The sequence below is a fragment of the Mobula birostris genome, chromosome 19, assembly GCF_030028105.1.
Source record: "Mobula birostris isolate sMobBir1 chromosome 19, sMobBir1.hap1, whole genome shotgun sequence".
NCBI classification, from domain to species: Eukaryota; Metazoa; Chordata; class Chondrichthyes; order Myliobatiformes; family Myliobatidae; genus Mobula; species Mobula birostris.
The window spans coordinates 60,071,228-60,091,942 of record NC_092388.1 but is presented as its reverse complement, the minus strand read 5'-3'; the positions used below and the strand labels follow the sequence as shown (position 1 = coordinate 60,091,942).

The following is a 20,715-nucleotide window of genomic DNA, read 5'->3' as shown; positions in this document are numbered from 1 at the left end:
ATAAATACCTGCCACCAAACCTCGTGTGGGAGTGAGCCGCGCTGTTTGTGGTTTAAATAATAACGTGCGGCCTGGTGTAGCAGGCGGCACAGCACGCTCCCCACTACCCTCCCCCTGCTATCGGGCCCGGACTACATGCCCTCTGGTGCCCGCAGTTGTTGTGTGCCGGCGCCTTTCCATCTTGCTCGGCGCGTACTGATAGCGTTTGGAGCGCAAAGGATCAGAGCTAATTCTCTGTCCTTAATCTCAAGGCACCTCTATCTCATTAACTTCAGTTTTGTTGGTTATTCTTTCTCCTTACATAGAAGCCGCCTGACCTGCTGAAAGCTTCAGCATTTTTGGGTTTGTTTAATTATTGTTCTTTTCTACATAGGTCGTTTTGCAAATGCCCCTTCATTTTGAGGTCGTGCCCGCCTCTTGTTTGTTTGCTATCTGACAGTTAACTTTTTGTTTAATTCTCAAATAAAATATCTCAGCTGTTAGACATATGAAATAAAACAAAATGCGGGATATGCTCAGTGGGGCACAGCATCTGTGGACAGTAATTTTTTTCAGGTCAGTAACACTTCAATAAAGTGACCTGTTTCTTTTCCTTACTTGACCAGTGTCCATTATGAACTAATTATAGTCTTATGAGTTATTATTGGAGTAGACGTTGGCCTCTCCAAGTGTGTAGGAAAAAATGACATTGTGGACATATGTAAACAAAAGCAACATTTATTTAAATTTTGTGCTACTGCCTTAAGATATTATAATGAGTTTTCAGGAATTTAAGGTGTTGATTCAGAATTATATTTGATGGTTTAAGCACAAACATCAAATAATCTACATTTGTGATTGTTGAAAAAGAAATCTGGAGCTCCCCAGCAGGTCGGATGGTATTTGTGGCAAGAGAGAAAGTTAATATTTTAGACTGGTAGTTGAAAATTGATCGATAATTCTAGTTAGCAAGCAAACAAATTAATGTTGTGTATGAAAGCTGGATCCCCTGGTGTAATACTATTTCTGTTTTGTGTTGGATGGCGTTGCATTTGAACGTCTCTTGGAGTTCATAACCACTGTGTAAGTGAGAGTATTATACTTGAGCAGGTCCATTCTCTCGTACCACTCTCAAAACTAAAACAGTCAGTGTGGTGTCTTTTTTTAAGTTAAATTTCTAAGCTTGTTTTCAAAGTGTTTTTAACATTCAAAGTTGGGAGCATTGAGGATCTTTCCCCGTGTGACCACATTAGTATATAATGATATTTTTGTGTGTGCAGAAATAGCCTGCAAATCTGAGAACTCTGCTTTTATCCTGTGTATTTTGAAAACTGATTCTGAATCCAAACTTGATAGAAACAAAAATTGCAATAAGTGTTTTGTTTTAAAGTGAGTTCTGGCATGTCAGACATTGGCAGTTTTGAGAGGACGGGATTTCAATCAGGTCCACTGCCAGAGTACAAAAGGCAGCAGTGGGTCAGTACGGTGAAAGAGCTTTGACCAGCGACCAGTCGCCATTTGCGATTGATTAGCAAGAGCAAATTATAGGAAGGCAGGGGCAAGTGCAGCGGCCATCGTCTGAGCGGACAGACTCAGAGTGGTGATTTTGAGGCATTAGCTCTTTTGAGGCTTCAGAGAAGAGGGGCTTCGGTCAGAGAAAGCAAAAGAAAGAAAAGCTCTAGATTAAGTTTTTATTTCCCCTCTTCTTTCTATCTGCTCAGCTAGATAGTAAAAAGCCCAGACAGGATAGTTGAATTCTCCTCTTGCAGGATGTGGGAAGGCAAGGAGACCTTCTGTGTCCCTGACGACTACAACTGCGAGAAATGCATCCAGCGGTAGCTTCTAACAATCCGCGTTAAGGGATTAGAGCTGGAACTGGATGAACCCCGGATCATTTGGGATGCTGAAGGATGATAGGTAGGACATAGAAAGGCAGTTACACCCAGGTGCAGGAAACAGGAGGCTCTGTGACAGTCAGGAAAGGGAGAGGGTTTAAGGAGCCAGTGTTTCCTGGGTGCCAGGCTCCAGGATATTTCGGGTCCAGTCCTCAGTATTTGTAACTGGGATGGTGAAAGCCAGAAGTTGTGGTCCATGTAGGTACCAATGACGTGAGCAGGATGAGGGACAAGGTTCTGCATAGGGAGTTCAAGGAGTTGGGTGCTAATTTAAAGGGAAAATCTTGTCTGACAAACCTGTTGGAATTCTTTGAAGAGATAACAAGCAGGATAGTCAAAGGAGAATCAGTTGATTTAGTGTACTTGGATTTTCAGAAGGCCTTCGACAAGGTGCTACACGAGGCTGCTTAACAAGGTACGAGGCCATGATATTACAGGAAAGACTCTAGCATGGATAAAGCAGTGTCTGATTGGCAGGAGGCAAAGAGTGGGAAGAAAGTGAGCATTTTCTGGTTGGCTGCCAGTGACTAGTGGTGATCCACAGGGGTCTGTGTTGCGACCAATTCTTTTTATGTTATATATCAATGATTTCGATGATGGAATTGATGGCTTTGTTGGAGAGTTTGCAGACAATATGAAGGTGGAGGGGCAGATAGTTTTGAGGAAGTAGAGAGGCTACAGAAGGACTTGGATTAGGAGAATGAACAAAGAAATGGCAGATGGAATACAGTGTTGGGAAGTGTATGGTCATGCACTTTGGTAGAAGAAATGAAAGGGTTGACTGTTTTCTAATTGGAGTGAAAATACAAAAAAATGAGGCACAAAGGGATTTGGGAGTCCTTTTGCAGGATTCCCTAAGGTTAATTTTTAGGTTGGAAGGCAAAGGCAATGTTAGCATTCGTTTAAAGAGGACTAGAATATAAAAGCAAAGATGTAATGTTGAGACTTTATAAAGCACTGGTAAGGCCTCCCTTGGGCCCCTTACCTTAGAAAGATGTGCTGAAACTGGAGGGGGTTCAAAGGAGTTTCACGAAAATGTTTCTAGGATTGAATGGCTTGTCATATGAAGAGCATTCGATGGCCTGTATTCACTAGAATTTAGAAGAGTAAGGGGTGACTTCGTTGAAACCTATCAAATAGTGAAAGGTGACCTCATTGAGACCTATCAAATGGTGAGGGTCCTGTTAGAGTGGATGTGGAGAAGATATTTCGTATGGTGTCTAAGACCAGAGGAGACAGCCCAGAGATGAGGAATTTATTTAACCAGAGAGTGATGAATCTGTGGAATTTTTTGCCATCTGTGGAGTTTTTGACAGCTGTGGAGGCCAATTCTTTACATTTAAGACAGAGGTTGATAGATTCTTGATTGGTCAGGGCATGAAGAGATTTCGGGAGGAGGCAGGATATTGGGCTGAGAGAAAAAATTGGATCAGCCATGATAAAATGGTGGAGCAGACTCAATGGGCCAAATGGCCTAATTCTGCTAATATATCTTATGGTCTAAATTATTCATTTTTAGCCTGATTTATCCGGGCATCAGTGCATTACTGTTTCTTGTGAGGTGGACTGATTTTATGAAAAATAACAGAATTCATCAAGCTTGGGCAAAGGTTTGTTGGTGTGAGAGAAGCTGAATTTTACATACATTCAATGTATATTATAGCACCCAAGTTATACATCTCCGGTATTTTTTAGGTTCATAAAGCAGGATTTTTAGCTCAGCCATCTGTGCTGGTTGAGATGCCATTGAAGCTAATCCTGTTTGCCTGCATTTGGCCTAAATTCCTCTAAACCAGGTGTTTCCAGCCTTTTTTTAATGCCGTGGACCCTTGTTATTAATTGAGAGGTTCCTGCTCCAAACCGTTCCAATCCATGTACCTGTCCAAATGTCTTTTAAAAGTTATAATTATACCTGCCTCTACCACCACCTCTGGCAACTTTTTCTATTTGCTTACCTCCCTCTAAGTGGAAACAGTTTCCTTTCAGATTGGCTTTAACTCGTTCTCCTCTCTCCTCAAACCTATGACCTCCTTGGGGAAAAAAGTCCCTGACTGTCTACCTCATTAATGCTCCTCATAATTTTATAAACCTCTATAATGTCACCACTATGCTTCCTTTGCACCAGGGGAAACTGTCCCAGCCTTCCCTGTCTTTCCTTTTCACTCATGCCCTTCAGTCCCAGCAACATCCTTATGAATCTTTTCTGTAATCTCTCTAGCTTGATCACATCCTTCCTATGATGTGGCAACCAGAACTGCGCTGAATACTCCAACTACATCCGAACCAATGTTTTATAAAATGGTAATGTGATGGCCAAACTTTTGTGTTCAGTGCCATAGCTGATGAAGGCAAGCATGCCATACATCTTATTCACTATCTGGCCTCCCTGTGCTGTCACTTAGATGTAAATATGTATGTATTTTCACCCTATTGTCTCTTGTTCAACAACACTCCCCAAGGCCTTGCGATTCACTGTGTCTATAACTTCCCAAAATATATCACTTTTTGCTTGTTTGAGTTAAATTCCATGTGCCATACCTTTGTTCACTTTCCTAGTTAATCAGTATCTTGTTGTAACCTTCCTTACTGTTCACTAGACCACCATTACTAACTATGCTTACATTCTCATCTAAATCATTAACATATATGACAAATAATAGGACATCCAGCACTGAACCCTGTGGCGCATAACTTGTTACAGGTCTGCAACCTGAAAAATAGCTCTCCACCTCCAAACATCAAGCCAATTTTGAGTCTAATTAGCTAGCTTACCCTGGAAACTACATGTCCTAATCTTCCAGACCAGCTTGTGAAGGGCCTTTCCAACATCTTCTTTCCTGCTATCTTGAATCCTGTTGGTCACCTCTTCACAAAGAAACTCAGATCTGTGAGAGCTTCCATTTAGAAGGTGACATCATTTACTTGCAGTTATAGTGTTTGCATTGAGACCATGTATGTCTCTGGTGTTAATATTTTTGAAAAATGCATATTTGAGACATTTTAGGAAAATTGCCAACTAGTTCTGCTTCCATACCTTATGGTCTTATAGAGAATGATAGATTGTTGATTGGTCTGGGCACGAGGGATACAGGGAGGAGGCAGGAGATTGGGGCTGAGAGGAAAAGTGGAGCACACGTAATAGGCCAAATGGTCTAATTCTGCTCCCATATCTTATAGTCTAATAACCAAAGGGACTGAAGTTCAGTCCTTTTTTTATTCATTCATGAGATGTAGACTTTGCAGCCTGAGCCGCCATTTAATTGCCCCTTGAGAAGGCAGTGGTGAGCTAGCTGCCTTCTCGAATCACTGTACTCCATGAAGGGTAGCAGAGAGAGTCTGGATTTTGACACAGCGTCAATAAAGGAATGATGCTATATTTTCAAGTCAAGATGGTGTGTAACTTCCAGGTAGTGTGTTGTGTTCTTGTCTTTCTGGCTGGTAGAGGTGATGGATTTGGAAGAAATCTCAGTGAGTTGCAGTGCATCCTGTGTGTTGCTGGTGGAGTGAGTGAATAATGGGATGCTTATCAGATAGGATGAGATGCCCTGATGGCATCTTGAAGCTGCTTGAATATCTTAAGTCATTGATCCTGATTGATCCCAGCATTTTCCCAATTAGTATCTTGAATTTCTCAAGAGATGTGTTTTCATTCTTAACTGGATTTTTCTTTTTGGTCACTCTTAAAGGAATTGTCAGGTGCCCTGTGGGAAATATGCTTCCTAAGTTACAGCATGTTCTATTCCCATAATTGAATATGTTGGGTTAACCCCTAGTGATTCCCAATGAAGGGAGTACTCCCCCCCCCCCCCCCCACCAGGGGGGCGGTTGAGTGTCCTAAGAGGGTGTTGAAAATTCTTGCTGGGGGGGGGGGAATTAAGTGGCACCCTAACTTGAGGCACCGACCGTGCTAACTCGCTACCATCATCAGTATCCGATAGGCATTTTCCCCATTTGTGTTGATTTTTTATTTTCGTTTAGCCCTGTTAATGATGGATAAATACGTACAGCACGATCTGTTTCTGAAGGTGATGAAGCCTTGAATTCTAATCCTAAGAAACAGAAACTACAGAAAGTGTATCAATACAATGTTATGTACCTTGAGTATGGTTTTATTCCATTACCGTCAGGTAAGCGACACCCTATATGTCTTACTTGTGATACTCTATTGTCAAGATTGCAGGAACACTCCCGTAAACGACACCCTGAAAAGACTTCTTACGGTATTACTCAGTTCCAGAAGATGAAGAAGCATTTGAAAGGCATTGCACACTTGAGTCGTTTGCCAAGAAAGCTAAAAATGGCCTTGATATTGGCCCCAAACAGTCCTTCCAGGTGAGGCGATACTTCATCTGTTAGTCTGTTTGGGTCATATACTGTGTCTGGCGCTCCCGGTATGGCCTCCTGTATATCAGTGAGATCCGATGTATATTGGGAGACTGCTATTTTGAGCACCTACGCTCCGACTGCTGGAAAAGTCGGGATCGCCTCATGGCCACCCATTTTAATTCCACTTCCCATCCCCATTCTGACATGTCTATCCATGGTCTCCTCCACTGTCCTGATGAGGCCTCACTTAAGTTAGAGAAACTGCACCATGTATACCATTTGGGTAGCCTCCAACCTGATGGCATGAACATTAATTTCTTGAACTTTCTGTAATGCCCCCCCATCCCTCCCCTCTCCTTCACCATTTCCCATCCCTTTTTCCCTCTCTCACCTTGTCTTCTTGCCTATCCATCACTTCCCTCTGGTGCTCTCAAACCCTCCCCCCCCATCCCTTTTTTTCCATGGCCTTCTGTCTCTTGCACCAATTTACTTCCCTGCTCTTTTTGACATCCCCTCCCCCTTCTGGTTTCACCTATCACCTTGGGTTTATCTCCTCCTTCCTCCACCTTTTAAATCTACTCAGCTTTTTTCTCCAGTCCTGCCGAAAGGTTTTGGCCCAAAATGTTAACTGTACTCTTTCCTAGGTGCTGCCTGGCCTAGTGAGTTCTCCAGCATTCTGTGTGTTGCTTGATAGTTAGTCTCATTGTGTCTCATTACATTTCCAAACTGCTAGTAAACTGTGGGAAATCCCACAATTGGTGAAAGATTAATAATGCCTGCTGTATCAGAAGTGCTCACCACTGTTCTCAAAATGGAAACCAGTATTTTAAAATCAATTCCTCTGAGTAATAACTCTATAGCTTATCGTATTGACTAAATGAGTGAAGACATTGAATATCAACTATGCACAGAGCTCCAAAAACAAAATTTGGGATACAACTGGATGAGTCAACTGTGCGAGACAATGAGGCATTGCTAATGGCATATTATGGTTCGTCAAAAATGGAAAAGTTTATGAAGAGATTGTTTTGTAAAAAGTTTAAAAACAAATATAAATCTCTGGCAATCTCAAAATTGTATATTGAGGATAAAGGCATTTTGGTTAGGGGAATGATTTCTTGTGCAACAGATAGAACACCATATATGACAGGTCACCATGCTGGTTTAGTCGCATTTATGAAAAAAGAATTCTAAGTCTGTTTGTAATCCATTGTGTAATTCATCGTCAGCATCTCGCAACTAAAAAGCTCAGCCAGCAACTTTTTTCAGGCATGATTCTTGTAATGTCTGCTCTCAACAAAATTAAAACTCATCCATTAAATAGCAGAATATTTAATCTGTTATGCCAGTATAATGATGAAGAGTTTAATCGCTTCTTCATTCTGAAGTACATTGGCTGTCAAAAGGCTGCTGCTTAAGATGTTTCTTTGATCTTTTTGACGCTGGTTGGATTTTTGCTCAAAGTCGATGAGCTTGGGAAATAAGATTGAACTTCTCCGTGGAGATGTGGCATACCTAGCCAATCTGTATGACAAAATGAACATTCAAAATATGAAACTGCAGGGTGAGAATTTCAATTTAATCTGGGCAAAAAGAGCATTGTCCACTTTTATTGGAAAATTGAAAATACATAAGCAAAGCATTGCGAGAAGAATGTTCTCATAGACTCCCTGAATGGAAAGTATGGCACTCTCTTTCACAGCTGGTGATTTACAGGAGTACTCCTTATACCTGCAGTCACTGAAGAAGGACGTTGCGAATTATTTTAAAGATTTGAACGATCTGGATCTTCCAGACTGGGTAATTAACCCATTTCTTTGCAAGGTGAAAGAACAGGAAGAGAGCTTGTCAGAAAAAATTATTGAAATTCAGAATGCTGAAGAAGCAACAATGCTATTCAAACATATCGGCTTTTGTATTATGTGGCTACACTGTCATACGAAGCTTCCTCGTCTTTGCTCTTCATTGCTTCTTTACTTGTTGAAAGAGACTTCAGTGCAGTGAACCAGATACTCACAAAAAAAGCAGAAACAAGTGAGGATTTAAGGTTTTTGCTGTCACAACTTGAACCAGATATTTCAACTCTTGCTAAAAACCATCAAGCTCAAGGATGACATTGATATCGAAGCTGTTGTACAGTGCTCAGGTACTGTGTAAGCTAGGGTTAAAGACAAATAAAAAAAATGTAAAGCAGAATCTTTACACTATGGGGGGCACCAGGAAGTATATTGTGCTTTGGGGGTGTTGGCAAGTATGAAGGTGCTTTGGGGGATGTTGGGCTTAAAAAGTTTGGGAAACACTGGATTAACCTTTTGTGTACCTGTTAATAAAGTCCTATCTCCTTTCCAGACTAACTGAGATTTTCAACTACTTAACTGTAACATTGAAAATAAGTCATGTAGCTCTTCCTGGCATTTTGTCAGCTAGAGTTGATTGAAGTTGTTAAGTTCAATCTTAAAGGTGAATCGTAAAGTTTTTTGCACTGCTTGTACAAATTTTTTTATGATGCCCTGCTTTAGTTAGACACATGGCTTTGACAAAAGGCTGTTGCCTGCACTGCTACAGTTGTCCCAAAATGTTTTGTGACCGTTGAAGTACTAACTTATTAGTACAAACAGTATTGTAATAACTGTTTTTAGGAAATTTAGTCATGTGAGTTGTATTAGACTCATCGGCATCGATTAGTGGCATATATAGTGTGTCCTTCTTTCAACGTGTAATATTGTATATTTATTTGTATTGAAATTCTTCCACCATTGCTTTGGCCACTCCTGTTTTATAACATTTAATTTGTTTGAACTGCCTTTCCCTGATTCCCCTATATCTTGTTTAGTATTGTCCTCAAACATGATCACCTTGTATTATGCTTACAAATCCAGAATATTTACTCTTTGCCCTGTTCTCCTCTCTTTTCTCATCACCCTGACATCACTTATAAAAATGTTATGTTTACTACACTGTCCATTAACAGGATAAGTCTTGAACCCCAGTGATTTTTTGATAGCTATATTGCGTGTGACTCTCCAAACCCATTTTGAATTAAATGTGGAAATTTGCACCTCTCTTGCTCTCTTCCACACCCCCCTCCCACTTCCTTATTGCTGACCTCAGGTCATCTGTACAGGTTTCAAACTAACCCTGTGATTCGTCTTTTAAGGATGACGTTAAGGAGTACCTGGAGGCACATGACAAGATAGGCCAAAGCCAGCCTGGTTTCTTGAAAGGAAAATCCTGCCTGACTAACCTACTGCAATTTTTTGAGGGAACTACAAGCAGGGTAGCCAAAGGAGATGCGGTAGATACTAGTGTGGGTGAGCATTGGCTGATTGACAGAAAACAGAGTGGGAATAAAGGGATCCTATTCTGGCTGACAGCCGGTTACCAGTGGAGTTCCACAGGGGTCTGTGTTGGGACTGCTGCTTCTTACGATGTATGTCAATGATTTGGACTATGGGATTAATAGATTTGTGGCTAAATTTGCCGACAGGACAAAGATAGGTGGAGGAGCGGGTAGTGTTGAGGAAACGGAGAGCCTATAGAGAGACTTGGATAGTTTAGGGTAAAGAAGTGGAAAATTAAATACAATGTTGGAAAGTGTATGGTCATGCACCTTGGTGGAAGAAATAAACAGGCAGATTTTTATTTAGATGGGGAGAGAATTCAAAATGCAGAGATGCAGAGGGACTTGGGAGTCCTTGTGCAGGATACCCTAAAGGTTAACCTCCAGGTTGAGTTGGTGTGAAGAAGGCAAATGCAATGTTGGCATTTATTTCTAGAGTTATAGAATACAAGAGCAGGGATGTGATGTTGAGGCTCTAAAAGGCACTCGTGAGACCACATTTGGAGTATTGTGTACAGTTTTGGGCTCCTTATTTTAGAAAGGATATACTGACATTGGAGAGGGTTCCGAGAAGATTCACGAGAATGATTCCAAGAATGAAAGGGTTACTGTGTGAGGAATGTCGGGCAGCTCTTGGGCTGTATTCCCTGGAGTTCAGGAGAATGAGGGGAGATCTCATAGAAACATTCTGAATGTTAGAAGGCCAGTACAGATTAGATAGGGGAGTCCAGGACAAGAGGGCATGATTTCAGGATTGAAGGACATCCATTTAGAGATGCGGAGAAATTACTTTAGTCAGAGGGTGGTAAATCTGTGGGATTTGTTGCCACAAGCAGCTGTGAAGGCCAAGTCATTTAAGGCAGAGATAGATGGGTTCTTGATTATCCAGGGCATCAAAGGGTATGGGGAGAAGGCAGGGGAGTGGGGATGATTAGAAGAATTGGATCAGCCCATGATTGAATGTCGGAGCGGATTTGATAGGCCGAATGGCCTACCTTTGCTCCTATACCTTATGGTCTTGTCACAGACAGCCACAAAACAATTAAAACCACGGACCCTGTTAAAAGCAAAAAAACATCAGCCACCACCTCATATGCAAAAAAAAACAAACACTAATCACGCAAACAACAAAAAAATCAAGTGAAAAACAGAGTATGAAACACCAAGGGTCCAGGCGTGTTCAGTTCAGTTCAATCTAGCGATGTATTGTTCATTATCTACAGGCTGGCCCGATCAAAATAGCAACAAAAATGGAGCAACCAGAAGCGCATCATAAAGTGAACTTCAGAGTCCAATCCTCAAACCAAGTTGATTGAACCTTGCCCAAGATCCAGGACTGTGACAGTATCGAGGGAGAGAGAGACCACTTGAATGCTGGGACCTTCCCCTGGAGTAGTGAGTGAGAGGGAGACAGTCAATTGCAGACATCTTCTTCCAGCAGTAGTGAGCAAGAGGTTGGTAGATGCTGCTGAACACTCATTCATCTCCCACTCTTGCCTCTGATTTCAATCTTCCTTGATGCTTTGATTGGCGAGAAATGGGAGTCGAGTGTGAGTTCACACCCCGTCGCCAGGCTTCTTGGCGTCAAGACCATATGCTATGCTCAAAACATCACCGAGTACCGTCAGAAATAACAAAACACCAGATTACTCAGTCAGCCTGAAAACACACTACCAAAAATGGAGATCACAGGCACCAAATGTAACAACCGCATTTGAACGAAAAAGACGTGAAAGAAGTAAACTAGAAACTAGAATCCCTGGGAAATGGGAACCAGACTGAAGAGACGGAGGAAGGGGCAATTGGCTCACAAGTTGAGAAAGCTTGTAGACAGTGTGAGAGGGAGGATAGGCAGGTGATACGCTCAGACTGATAGTTTGAGATGCGTCTATTTTAATGCAAGGAGTATCATGAACAAAGCGGATGAGCTTAGAGCATGGAACAATACTTGGAGCTATGATGTGGCCATTACAGAGTCTTGGATGGCTCAGGCAGGAATGGCTACTTAGAGCGCCAGGCTTTAGATGTTTCAGAAAGGACAGGGAGAGAGGCAAAAGAGATAGTGCTGATCAGAGATAGTGTCACGGCTGCAGAAAAGGAGGAAGTCATGAAGGGATAGTCTCCGGAGTCTCTGTGTGTGGAAGTTAGGAACAGGAAGGGGTCAATAACTCTACTGGGTGTTTTTTTTACATATAGATCACCCAATAGTAACAGGGACATCAAAGAGCAGATAGGGAGATAGATTCTGGAAAGATGCAATAATAACAGGGTTGTTGTGGTGGGAGATTTTAATTTTCCTAATATTGATTGGCATCTCCCTAGAGATGGGGTAGAGTTTGTTAGGTCTGTTCAGGAAGGTTTCCTGACACAATATGTAGATAAGCCTATAAGAGGAGAGGCGGTACTTGATCTGGTATTGGAAAATGAACCTGGTCAGGTGTCAGGTCTCTCAGTGGGAGAGCATTTTGGAGAAAGTGATCATAATTCTATCTCCTTTACCATAGTGTTGGAGAGGGATAGGAAAAGCCAAGTTAGGGAAGTGTTTAATTGGAGTAAGGCAGCAACTTGGAAGCATCAATTGGGAACAGATGTTCTCAAGGAAATGTACAGCAGAAATGTGGCAGATGTTCAGGAGATATTTGTGTGGAGTTCTGCATGGGTACGTTCCAATGAGACAGGGAAATGATGGTAGGGTACAGGAACCATGGTGTGCAAAGGCTGTTGAAAATCTAGTCAAGAAGAAAAAAGTTTACGAAAGGTTCAAAAAGCTAGGTAATGATAAGAGATCTAAAAGATTATAAGGCAAGCATGAAAGAGCTTAGGAATGAATTTAGGGGAGCCAGAAGGGGCCATGAGAAGGCCTTGGCGAGCAGGATTAAGGAAAATCCCAAGGCAATCTGCCAGTATGTGAAGAGCAAGAGGATAAGACGTGAGAGAATAGGACCAATCAAGTGTGACAGTGGAAAGGTGTGTATGGAACAGGAGGAGATAGCTGAGGTACCTAGTGAGTACTTTGCTTCAGTATTCACTATGGAAAAGGATCTTGGCGATTGTAGGGATGACTTACAGCGGATTGAAAAGTTTAAGCATATAGATGTTAAGAAAGGGGCTGTGCTGGAGCTTTTGGAAAGCATCAAGTTGGATAAGCCTCTGGGACTGGATGAGCTGTACCCCAGGCTGCTGTGGGAGACAAGAGAAGAGATTGCTGAGCCTCTGGCGATGATTTTTGCATCCTCAATGGGAATGGGGGAGGTTCTGGAGGATTGGAGGGTTGCAGATGTTGTAGCCTTATTCAAGAAAGGGAGTAGAGATAGCCCAAGAAATTATAGACCAGTGAGCCTTACTTCAGTGGAGTAAGCTGATGGAGAAGATCCTAAGAGGCCGAATTTATGAACATTTGGAGAGACGTAATAGGGTTAGGAATAGCCAGCTTGGTTTTGTCAAAGACAGGTCGTGCCTGATGAGCCTGATTGAATTTTTTGAGGATGTGACTAAATACATTGATGAAGGCAGAACATTAGATGTAGTGTATGTGGATTTCAGCAAGGCATTTGACAAGGTACCCCATGGAAGGCTTATTGAGAAAGTAAGGAGGCATGGGATCCAAGGGGACCTTGCTTTGTGGATCCAGAATTGACTTGCCCACAGAAGGCAAAGTGTGATTGTAAGCGGGTCATATTCTTCATGGAGGTCAGTGACCAGTGGTGTGCCGCAGGGATCTGTTCTGGGACCCCTTCTCTTTGTGATTTTTATAAATGACCTGGATGAGGAAGTGAAGGGATGGGTTAGTAAATTTGCTGATGACAAAAGGTTGAGGGTGCTGTGGATAGTGTGGAGGACTGTCAGAGGTTACAGCAGGACATCGATAGAATGCAAAACTGGGCTGAGAAGTGGCAGATGGAGTTCAACCCAGATAAGTGTGAGGTGGTTCATTTTGGTAGGTCAAATACGATGGCAGGATATAGTATTAATGTTAAGACTCTTGGCAGTGTGGAGGATCAGAGGGATCTTGGGTTCCAAGTCCATAGGACACTCAAAGCTGCTGTGCAGGTTGACTGTGTGGTTAAGAAGGTATACGGTGCATTGGCCTTCTTCAATTGTGGGATTGAGTTAATGAGCCAAGAGAGAATGCTACAATTAATGTTACCCCACTAGGAGTACTGTGCTTAGTTCTAGTCACCTCACTACAGGAAGGATGTGGAAACCATAGAAAGGGTGCAGAGGAGATTTACAGGGATGTTGCCTGGATTGGAGAGAATGGCCTATGAGAATAGGTTGAGTGAACTTGTCCTTTTCTCCTTGGAGCGACAGAGGATGAGATGTGTCCTGACTGAGGTGTATAAGTTGATGAGAGGCATTGATCATGTGGATAGTCAGAGGTGTTTTCCCAGGGCTAACATGGCTAACACGAGAGGGCACCGTTTTAAGGTGCTTGGAAGTTGGTACAGTGGGGATGTTAGAGGTAAGTTTTCTTTTATCTTGCAGAGAGTGGTGAGTGCGTGGAATGGGCTGTCGGCGACTGTGGTAGAGGCGGATACAACAGGGTCTTTTAAGAGATTCTTGGATAGGTACATGGAGCTTAGAGAGCTGGAGGGCTATGGGTAACCCTAGGTAATTTCTAAAATATGTACGTGTTCGACACAGCTTTGTGGTCTGAAAGGCCTGTACTGTGCTGGGCAGCATCTCTAGGAAGAGGTACAGTCGACGTTTCGGGCCGGGACCCTTTGTCAGGACTAACTGAGAAAAGAGATAGTAAGAGATTTGAGAGGGGGAGGGGGAGATCCAAAATGATAGGAGAAGACAGGAGGGGGAGGGATGGAGCCAAGAGCCGGAAAGTTGATTGGCAAAAGGGATATGAGAGGATCATGGGACAGGAGGCCCAGGGAAAAAGAGAGGGGGAGAGGAGGAAAACCCAGAGGATGGACAAGGAGTATAGTGAGAGGGACAGAGGGAGAAAAAGGGGAGCGAGAGAGAATATATGCATGTACACATATTATAATAATAACAAAGAAGAAATAATAGCGGATGGGGTGGTGGGGCATTAACGGAAGTTAGAAAAGTCAATGTTCATGCCATCAGGTTAGAGGCTACCCAGACGGAATATAAGGTGTTGTTCCTCCAACCTGAGTGTGGCTTCATCTTTACAGTAGAGGAGGCCGTGGATAGACATATCAGAATGGGGATGGGACGTGAATTAAAATGTGTGGCCACTGGGAGATCCTGCTTTCTCTGGCGGACAGAGTGTAGGTGTTCAGTGAAACGGTCTCCCAGCCTGTGTCGGGTCTTGCCAATACATAAAAGGCCGCATCAGGAGCACCGGATGCAGTATATCACCCCAGCCGACTCACAGGCTGGGAGACCGTTTCGCTGAACCCAACGCAGGCTGGGAGACTGTTTTGCTGAACACCTACGCTCTGTCCGCCAGAGAAAGCAGGATCTCCCAGTGGCCACACATTTTAATTCCACGTCCCATTCCCATTCTGATATGTCTCTCCACGGCCTCCTCTACTGCCAAGATGAAGCCACACTCAGGTTGGAGGAACAACACCTTGTATTAAACTATTCTGAGATTCTGTGGATACAGGTCATTTCCCAAAGGTAAAAATAATGTAACAATAAAAGACTGATTTGCTAAGTCTGCATTCCTGAGTTGACTTATTCACACATTAATTTTGAAGTATATCTGATAGCTACAAACTGCCTTCTGATCAGTTTATGCTAGAAATAACTGACATGTTGATAGCAATTATTATGTAATCCATGATATTAAAATATGCTTGCTGTTACTTTACAATTTAAATGGGTACTTTTTAATTGAGTAGTACTACAGATTTAAACTTGTTGAAATATAATTATTTCAGTGAGATCTCCAAGTATAACTTGTAGAAAGCATCAGAACAGGCTAAGAGAGCAGTTTGCTTTCTTGCGTGATAAGTCTAACTTTTTGAGTGGATTCATTTACAACTTAGCTCCGTTTTTAATACCTACTTTGAGTTAATGCAGTTGAGGCTGATTTTTGTATTTTGCAAGTTTGACTGAGATATAGATTTGTAGACTTGTTTAGTATTCCAAAATGATGCATTGAGTCACAAGACCATAAGACAAAGGAGCAGAAGTCAGCCATTCGGCCCATCGAGTCTGCTCTGCCATTTTATCATGAGCTGATCCATTCTCCCATTTAGTCCCACTCCCCTGCCTTCTCACCATAACCTTTGATGCCCTGGCTACTCAGATACCTATCAATCTCTGCCTTAAATACACCCAATGACTTGGCCTCCACTGCGGCCCATGGCAACAAATTCCATAGATTCACCATCCTCTGGCTAAAAAAATTTCTTTGCATTTCTGTTCTGAATGGGCGCCCTTCAATCCTTAAGTCATGCCCTCTAGTACTAGACTCCTCTATCATGGGAAACAACTTTGCCACATCCACTCTGTCCATGCCTTTCAACATTCGAAATGTTTCTGAGGTCTCCCCTCATTCTTCTAAACTCCAAGGAATACAGTCCAAGAGCGAACAAACTTTCCTCATGTTAACTCTCTCATTCCCGGAATCATTCTAGTGAATCTTCTCTGTACCCTCTCCAACATCAGCACATCCTTTCTTAAATAAGGAGACCAAAACTGCCCACAGTACTCCAAGTGAGGTCTCACCAGCGCCTTATAGAGCCTCAACATCACATCCCTGCTCCTATACTCTATTCCTCTAGAAATGAATGCCAACATTGCATTTGCCTTCTTCACCACCGACTCAACCTGGAGGTTAACCTTAAGGGTATCCTGTACGAGGACTCCCAAGTCCCGTTGCATCTCAGAACTTTCAATTCTCTCCCCATTTAAATAATAGTTTGCTGTTTATTTCTTCTGCCAAAGTGCATAACCATACACTTTCCAACGTTGTATTTCATTTGCCACTTCTTTGCCCATTCTTCCAATCTATCCAAGTCTCTCTGCAGACTCTCCGTTTCCTCAGCACTACCGGCCTCTCCACCTATCTTCATATCGTCAGCAAACTTAGCCACAAAGCCATCTATTCCATAATCCAAATCGTTGATGTACAATGTAAAAAGAAGCGTCCCCACATGGATCCCTGTGGAACACCGCTGGTAACCGGCAGCCAGCCAGAATAGGATCCCTTTATTCCCACTCTCTGTTACCTGCCAATCAGCCAGCGCTGTATCCACGTATGTAACTTTCCCGTAATTCTACGGGCTCTTATCTTGCTAAGTAGCCTCATGTGTGGCACCTTGTCAAAGGCCTTCTGAAAATCCAAATATACAAAATCCACTGCATCTCCCTTGTCTAGCCTACTTGTAATTTCCTCAAAAAATTGTAATAGGTTTGTCAGGCATGATTTTCCTTTAAGGAATCCATGCTGAGTTCTGCCTATCTTGTCATATGCCTCCAGGTACAATGTAACCTCATCCTTGACAATCGACTCCAACAACTTCCCAACCACCGATGTCAAGCTAACAGGTCTATAATTTCCTTTTTGCTTCCTTGCCCCCTTTTTAAATAGCGGAGTGACATCTGCAATCTTCCAGTCCTCCGGAACCATGCCAGGATCTATCGACTTCTGAAAGATCATCGCTAATGCCTCCACAATCTCCACAGCTACTTCCTTCAGAACACGAGGGTGCATTCCATCTGGTCTGGGAGATTTATTTACCTTTAGACTATTCAGCTTCCTGAGTACTTTCTCTGTCGTAATTGTGACTGCGCACACTTCTCTTCCCTGCCACCCTTGAGTGTCCGGTATACCGCTGATGTCTTCCTCAGTGAAGACTGATGCAAAATACTCGTTCAGTTCCTCCGCCATCTCCTTATCTCCCACTACAATTTCTCCAGCATCATTTTCTGTTGGTCCTATATCTACTCTCACTTGTCTTTTACTCTTTATATACTTGAAAAAACTTTTAGTATACTCTTCGATATTATTTGCTAGCTTTCTTTCATAGTTAATCTTTTCCCTCTTAATTACCTTCTTAGTTTCCTTTTGTCAGCTTTTAAAAACTTAGCAATCCTCTGTCTTCCCACTAATTTTTGCTTCCTTGTATGCCCTTGTATCCACTCATGATGGTGAGTTGTTAGAAAACATTATTTTTGGGCATTATGGGCATAAGAAAGAAAGCCCAGCTTGCCACTATCTAAAAGAATTATCAGAAATTCTGTTGCTGAAGTACTAAGCATTTCCAGTGATGTCATACAACAGTTAAAGAACAATTCTGGTCTTGATATTACCATTTTCTCATAACTCGGACTCTGGGAAAGTGCAGTGCTAGTGGACAAAGTATAAGGGCATGCAAAGGTAGATTGGAACATCAAGAATTCATCAAATGTATGAGAATTTACTAACAGTTGGGGTAGAAACTGTCCTTGAGTCTGGTGGTTATTGCTTACAAGCTTTTATACCTTTTGCCTGATGGGATAGGGGAGAAGAGCGAATGACTGGGTGGGAGGAGTCCTCTCACTTTATATTCACAAGTATATTGAATTGCCTTTTGAAATTGCATAATTGGATATGCTTTTACCATCATTTGAAGCGGTGTTGTGGAGTACAGCAATTTTAGAAAATAGTTCCTTGGCTCCTATTTAGTACTATGTAAAGTAATTAAAATCAATATGATCTTGGAACCTGCTGGTGGAAACTGTTTCAACTTATCCTGTCAGCGATTCTATAACTTTTGAGAGCTGCTTTTAAAACTCCCCAGCACTGCTTGTATTCTAGAGTGAGTAATCCCAGCTTTTCTGTTCTCCATTAGGCAACGCTTCTCAGAAGTAGCATTCATAGATTCCTGTTAAATTCCTAGTTCATTGTCCATACTTCGACATCCTGCCTAAAATGTGCTGTTCTAAAATGAACTTGGTATTCTGGTCAGGGTGCAGACCAATGATTTATGCAGGTTATACATTACTTCTGTGTGTTTGTGCTCTGCGTCCTATTCCATAAGCTTATAAGCTTATCATGTAGCGTTCAAAGACTTTGCACATTGTTTTCATGTTACTTCTGCTTTGATTCCTATTTTCCATCCTTTATAAATGTAATGAGCAGTCAAAGTTCTTTGTCCAAGTCTCCTTTAATCTTATCTCATTGACTTGTCATTCTCTGGCTCAAATCATTCAAATCAAATGGTTAAATTTAATATCAATATATACAGTATAAACCTGAAATTCTTACTTTTCACAGAAATCCATGAAACAAGAAACCCCATAGAATGAATGATAGAAATATAAGAAACCGGAGCCGCCACCGCCCTCCCACCCCAAGAGATCTTGATCCAGAGTAACCCAACACTTCGGTATCTCAAACAGGCTCTCTTTCCAGGGCGGAAGAGAGGTTACTCCTGCAACAACAGGAGGAGTGAGCAGCCACATCACTTCTGCAACCACCACCCCCCCCCCCAACAGCCTCACTCACCATCAAGAGGGGGAGGGATCGCTGAAGTACAGGGGCTTTCTTCCGACAGCAGCGCACACCGCCTGCTGTCCTAATGTTTCAGTCTCCTGTGATGCTTCAGTCAGCGAGGAACTATGGGTCTGCTCCCTGCAGGTGCATGTCTTCCAGGCAGTTCCTGGAGATCAGGATCAGATTTAATATCACCTGCATATATTGTGAAATTTGTTAATTTTGCGGCAGCAGTACGATGCAATACATGATAAATATAGGGGGGAATCTGAATTACAGTAAGCATATACAGTGGCATGCAAAAGTTTGGGCACCCTGGTCAAAATTTCTGTTACTGTGAATAGTTTGAGTAGAAGATGAACTGATCTCCAAAACTCAAAGTTAAAGATGAAACATTCTTTTCAACATTTTAAGCAAGATTAGTCTATTATTTTTATTTTGTACAATTCTAGAGCGAAAAAAAGGAAAGGAGCACCATGCAAAAGTTTGGGCACCCGGAGAGATTTGAGCTGTCAGATAACTTTTACCAAGGTCTCAGGCCTTAATTAGCTTGTTAGGGCTATGGCTTGTTCACGATCATTGTTAGGAAAGGCCAGGTGATGCAAATTTCAAAGCTTTATAAATACCCTGACTCCTGAAACCTTGTCCCAACAATCAGCAGCCATGGGCTCCTCTAAGCAGCTGCCTAGCACTCTGAAAATTAAAATAAATGATGCCCACAAAGCAGGAGAAGGCTATAAGAAGATAGCAAAGTGTTTTCAGGTAGCTGTTTCTTCAGTTCGTAATGTAATTAAGAAATGCAGTTAACAGGAACAGTGGAGGTCAAGCTGAGGTCTGGAAGACCAAGAAAACTTTCCGAGAGAACTGCTCATAGGATTGCTAGAAAGGCAACTCAAAACCCCCACTTGACTGCAAAAGACCTTCAGGAAGATTTAGCAGACTCTGGAGTGGTGGTGCACTGTTCTACTGTGCAGCAACACCTGCAAAAATATGACCTTCATGGAAGAGTTGTCAGAAGAAAACCTTTCCTGCGTCCTCACCACAAAATTCAGCGTCAGAAGTTTGCAAAGGAACATCTAAACAAGCCTGATGCATTTTGGGGAAAAAAATCCTGTGGACTGATGAAGTTAAGATAGAACATTTTGTCCGCAATGAGCAAAGGTATGTTTGGACAAAAAAGGGTGCAGAATTTCGTGAAAAGAACACCTCTCCAACTGTTAAGCACGGGGGTGGATCGATCATGCTTTGGGCTTGTGTTGCAGACAGTGTCATGGGGAACATCTCACTGGTAGAGGGAAGAATGAATTCAATTAAATACCAGCAAATTCTGGAAGCAACCATCACACCGTCTGTGTATTAAAAAAAGCTGAAGATGAAAAGAGAATGGCTTCTACAACAGGATAATGATCCTAAACACACCTCAAAATCCACAATGCACTACCTCAAGAGGCGCAAGCTGTAGGTTTTGCCACGGCCCTCACTGTCCCTCGACCTAAACATCATTGAGAATCTCTGGACAGACCTCAAAAGAGCAGTGCATGCAAGACGACCCAAGAATCTCTCAGAACTAGAAGCCTCTTGCAAGGAAGAATGGGCGAAAATCCCCCAAACAAGAATTGAAAGACTCTTAGCTGGCTACAGAAAGCGTTGACAAGCTGTGATACTTGCCAAAGGGGGTGTTACTAAGTACTGCCTTGCAGGATGCCCAAAATTTTGCTTTGGGCCCTTTTCCTTTTTTGTTATTTTGAAACTGTAAAAGATGGAGATAA

General features: G+C 42.3%; 1 protein-coding gene across 9 annotated transcripts in view; it reads left to right on the top strand.

Moving 5' to 3' along the window:
* prpf4bb (pre-mRNA processing factor 4Bb) overlaps positions 1–20,715 on the top strand; it is an 84,378-nt gene that overhangs the window by 203 nt on the left and 63,460 nt on the right. For 7 of the 9 annotated variants that reach the window (XM_072283688.1, XM_072283689.1, XM_072283684.1 and 4 more), the window contains exon 1: positions 6,099–6,206. The exons of 1 other annotated variant lie outside the window; for it this stretch is intronic. In XM_072283688.1, coding sequence (XP_072139789.1) covers positions 6,115–6,206 — 92 coding nt within the window. In that variant the 5' untranslated portion in view covers positions 6,099–6,114. Of the gene's footprint in view, positions 1–6,097; positions 6,207–20,715 lie in introns of those variants that run through there. One more of the 9 variants, XM_072283685.1, reaches the window with a different exon arrangement.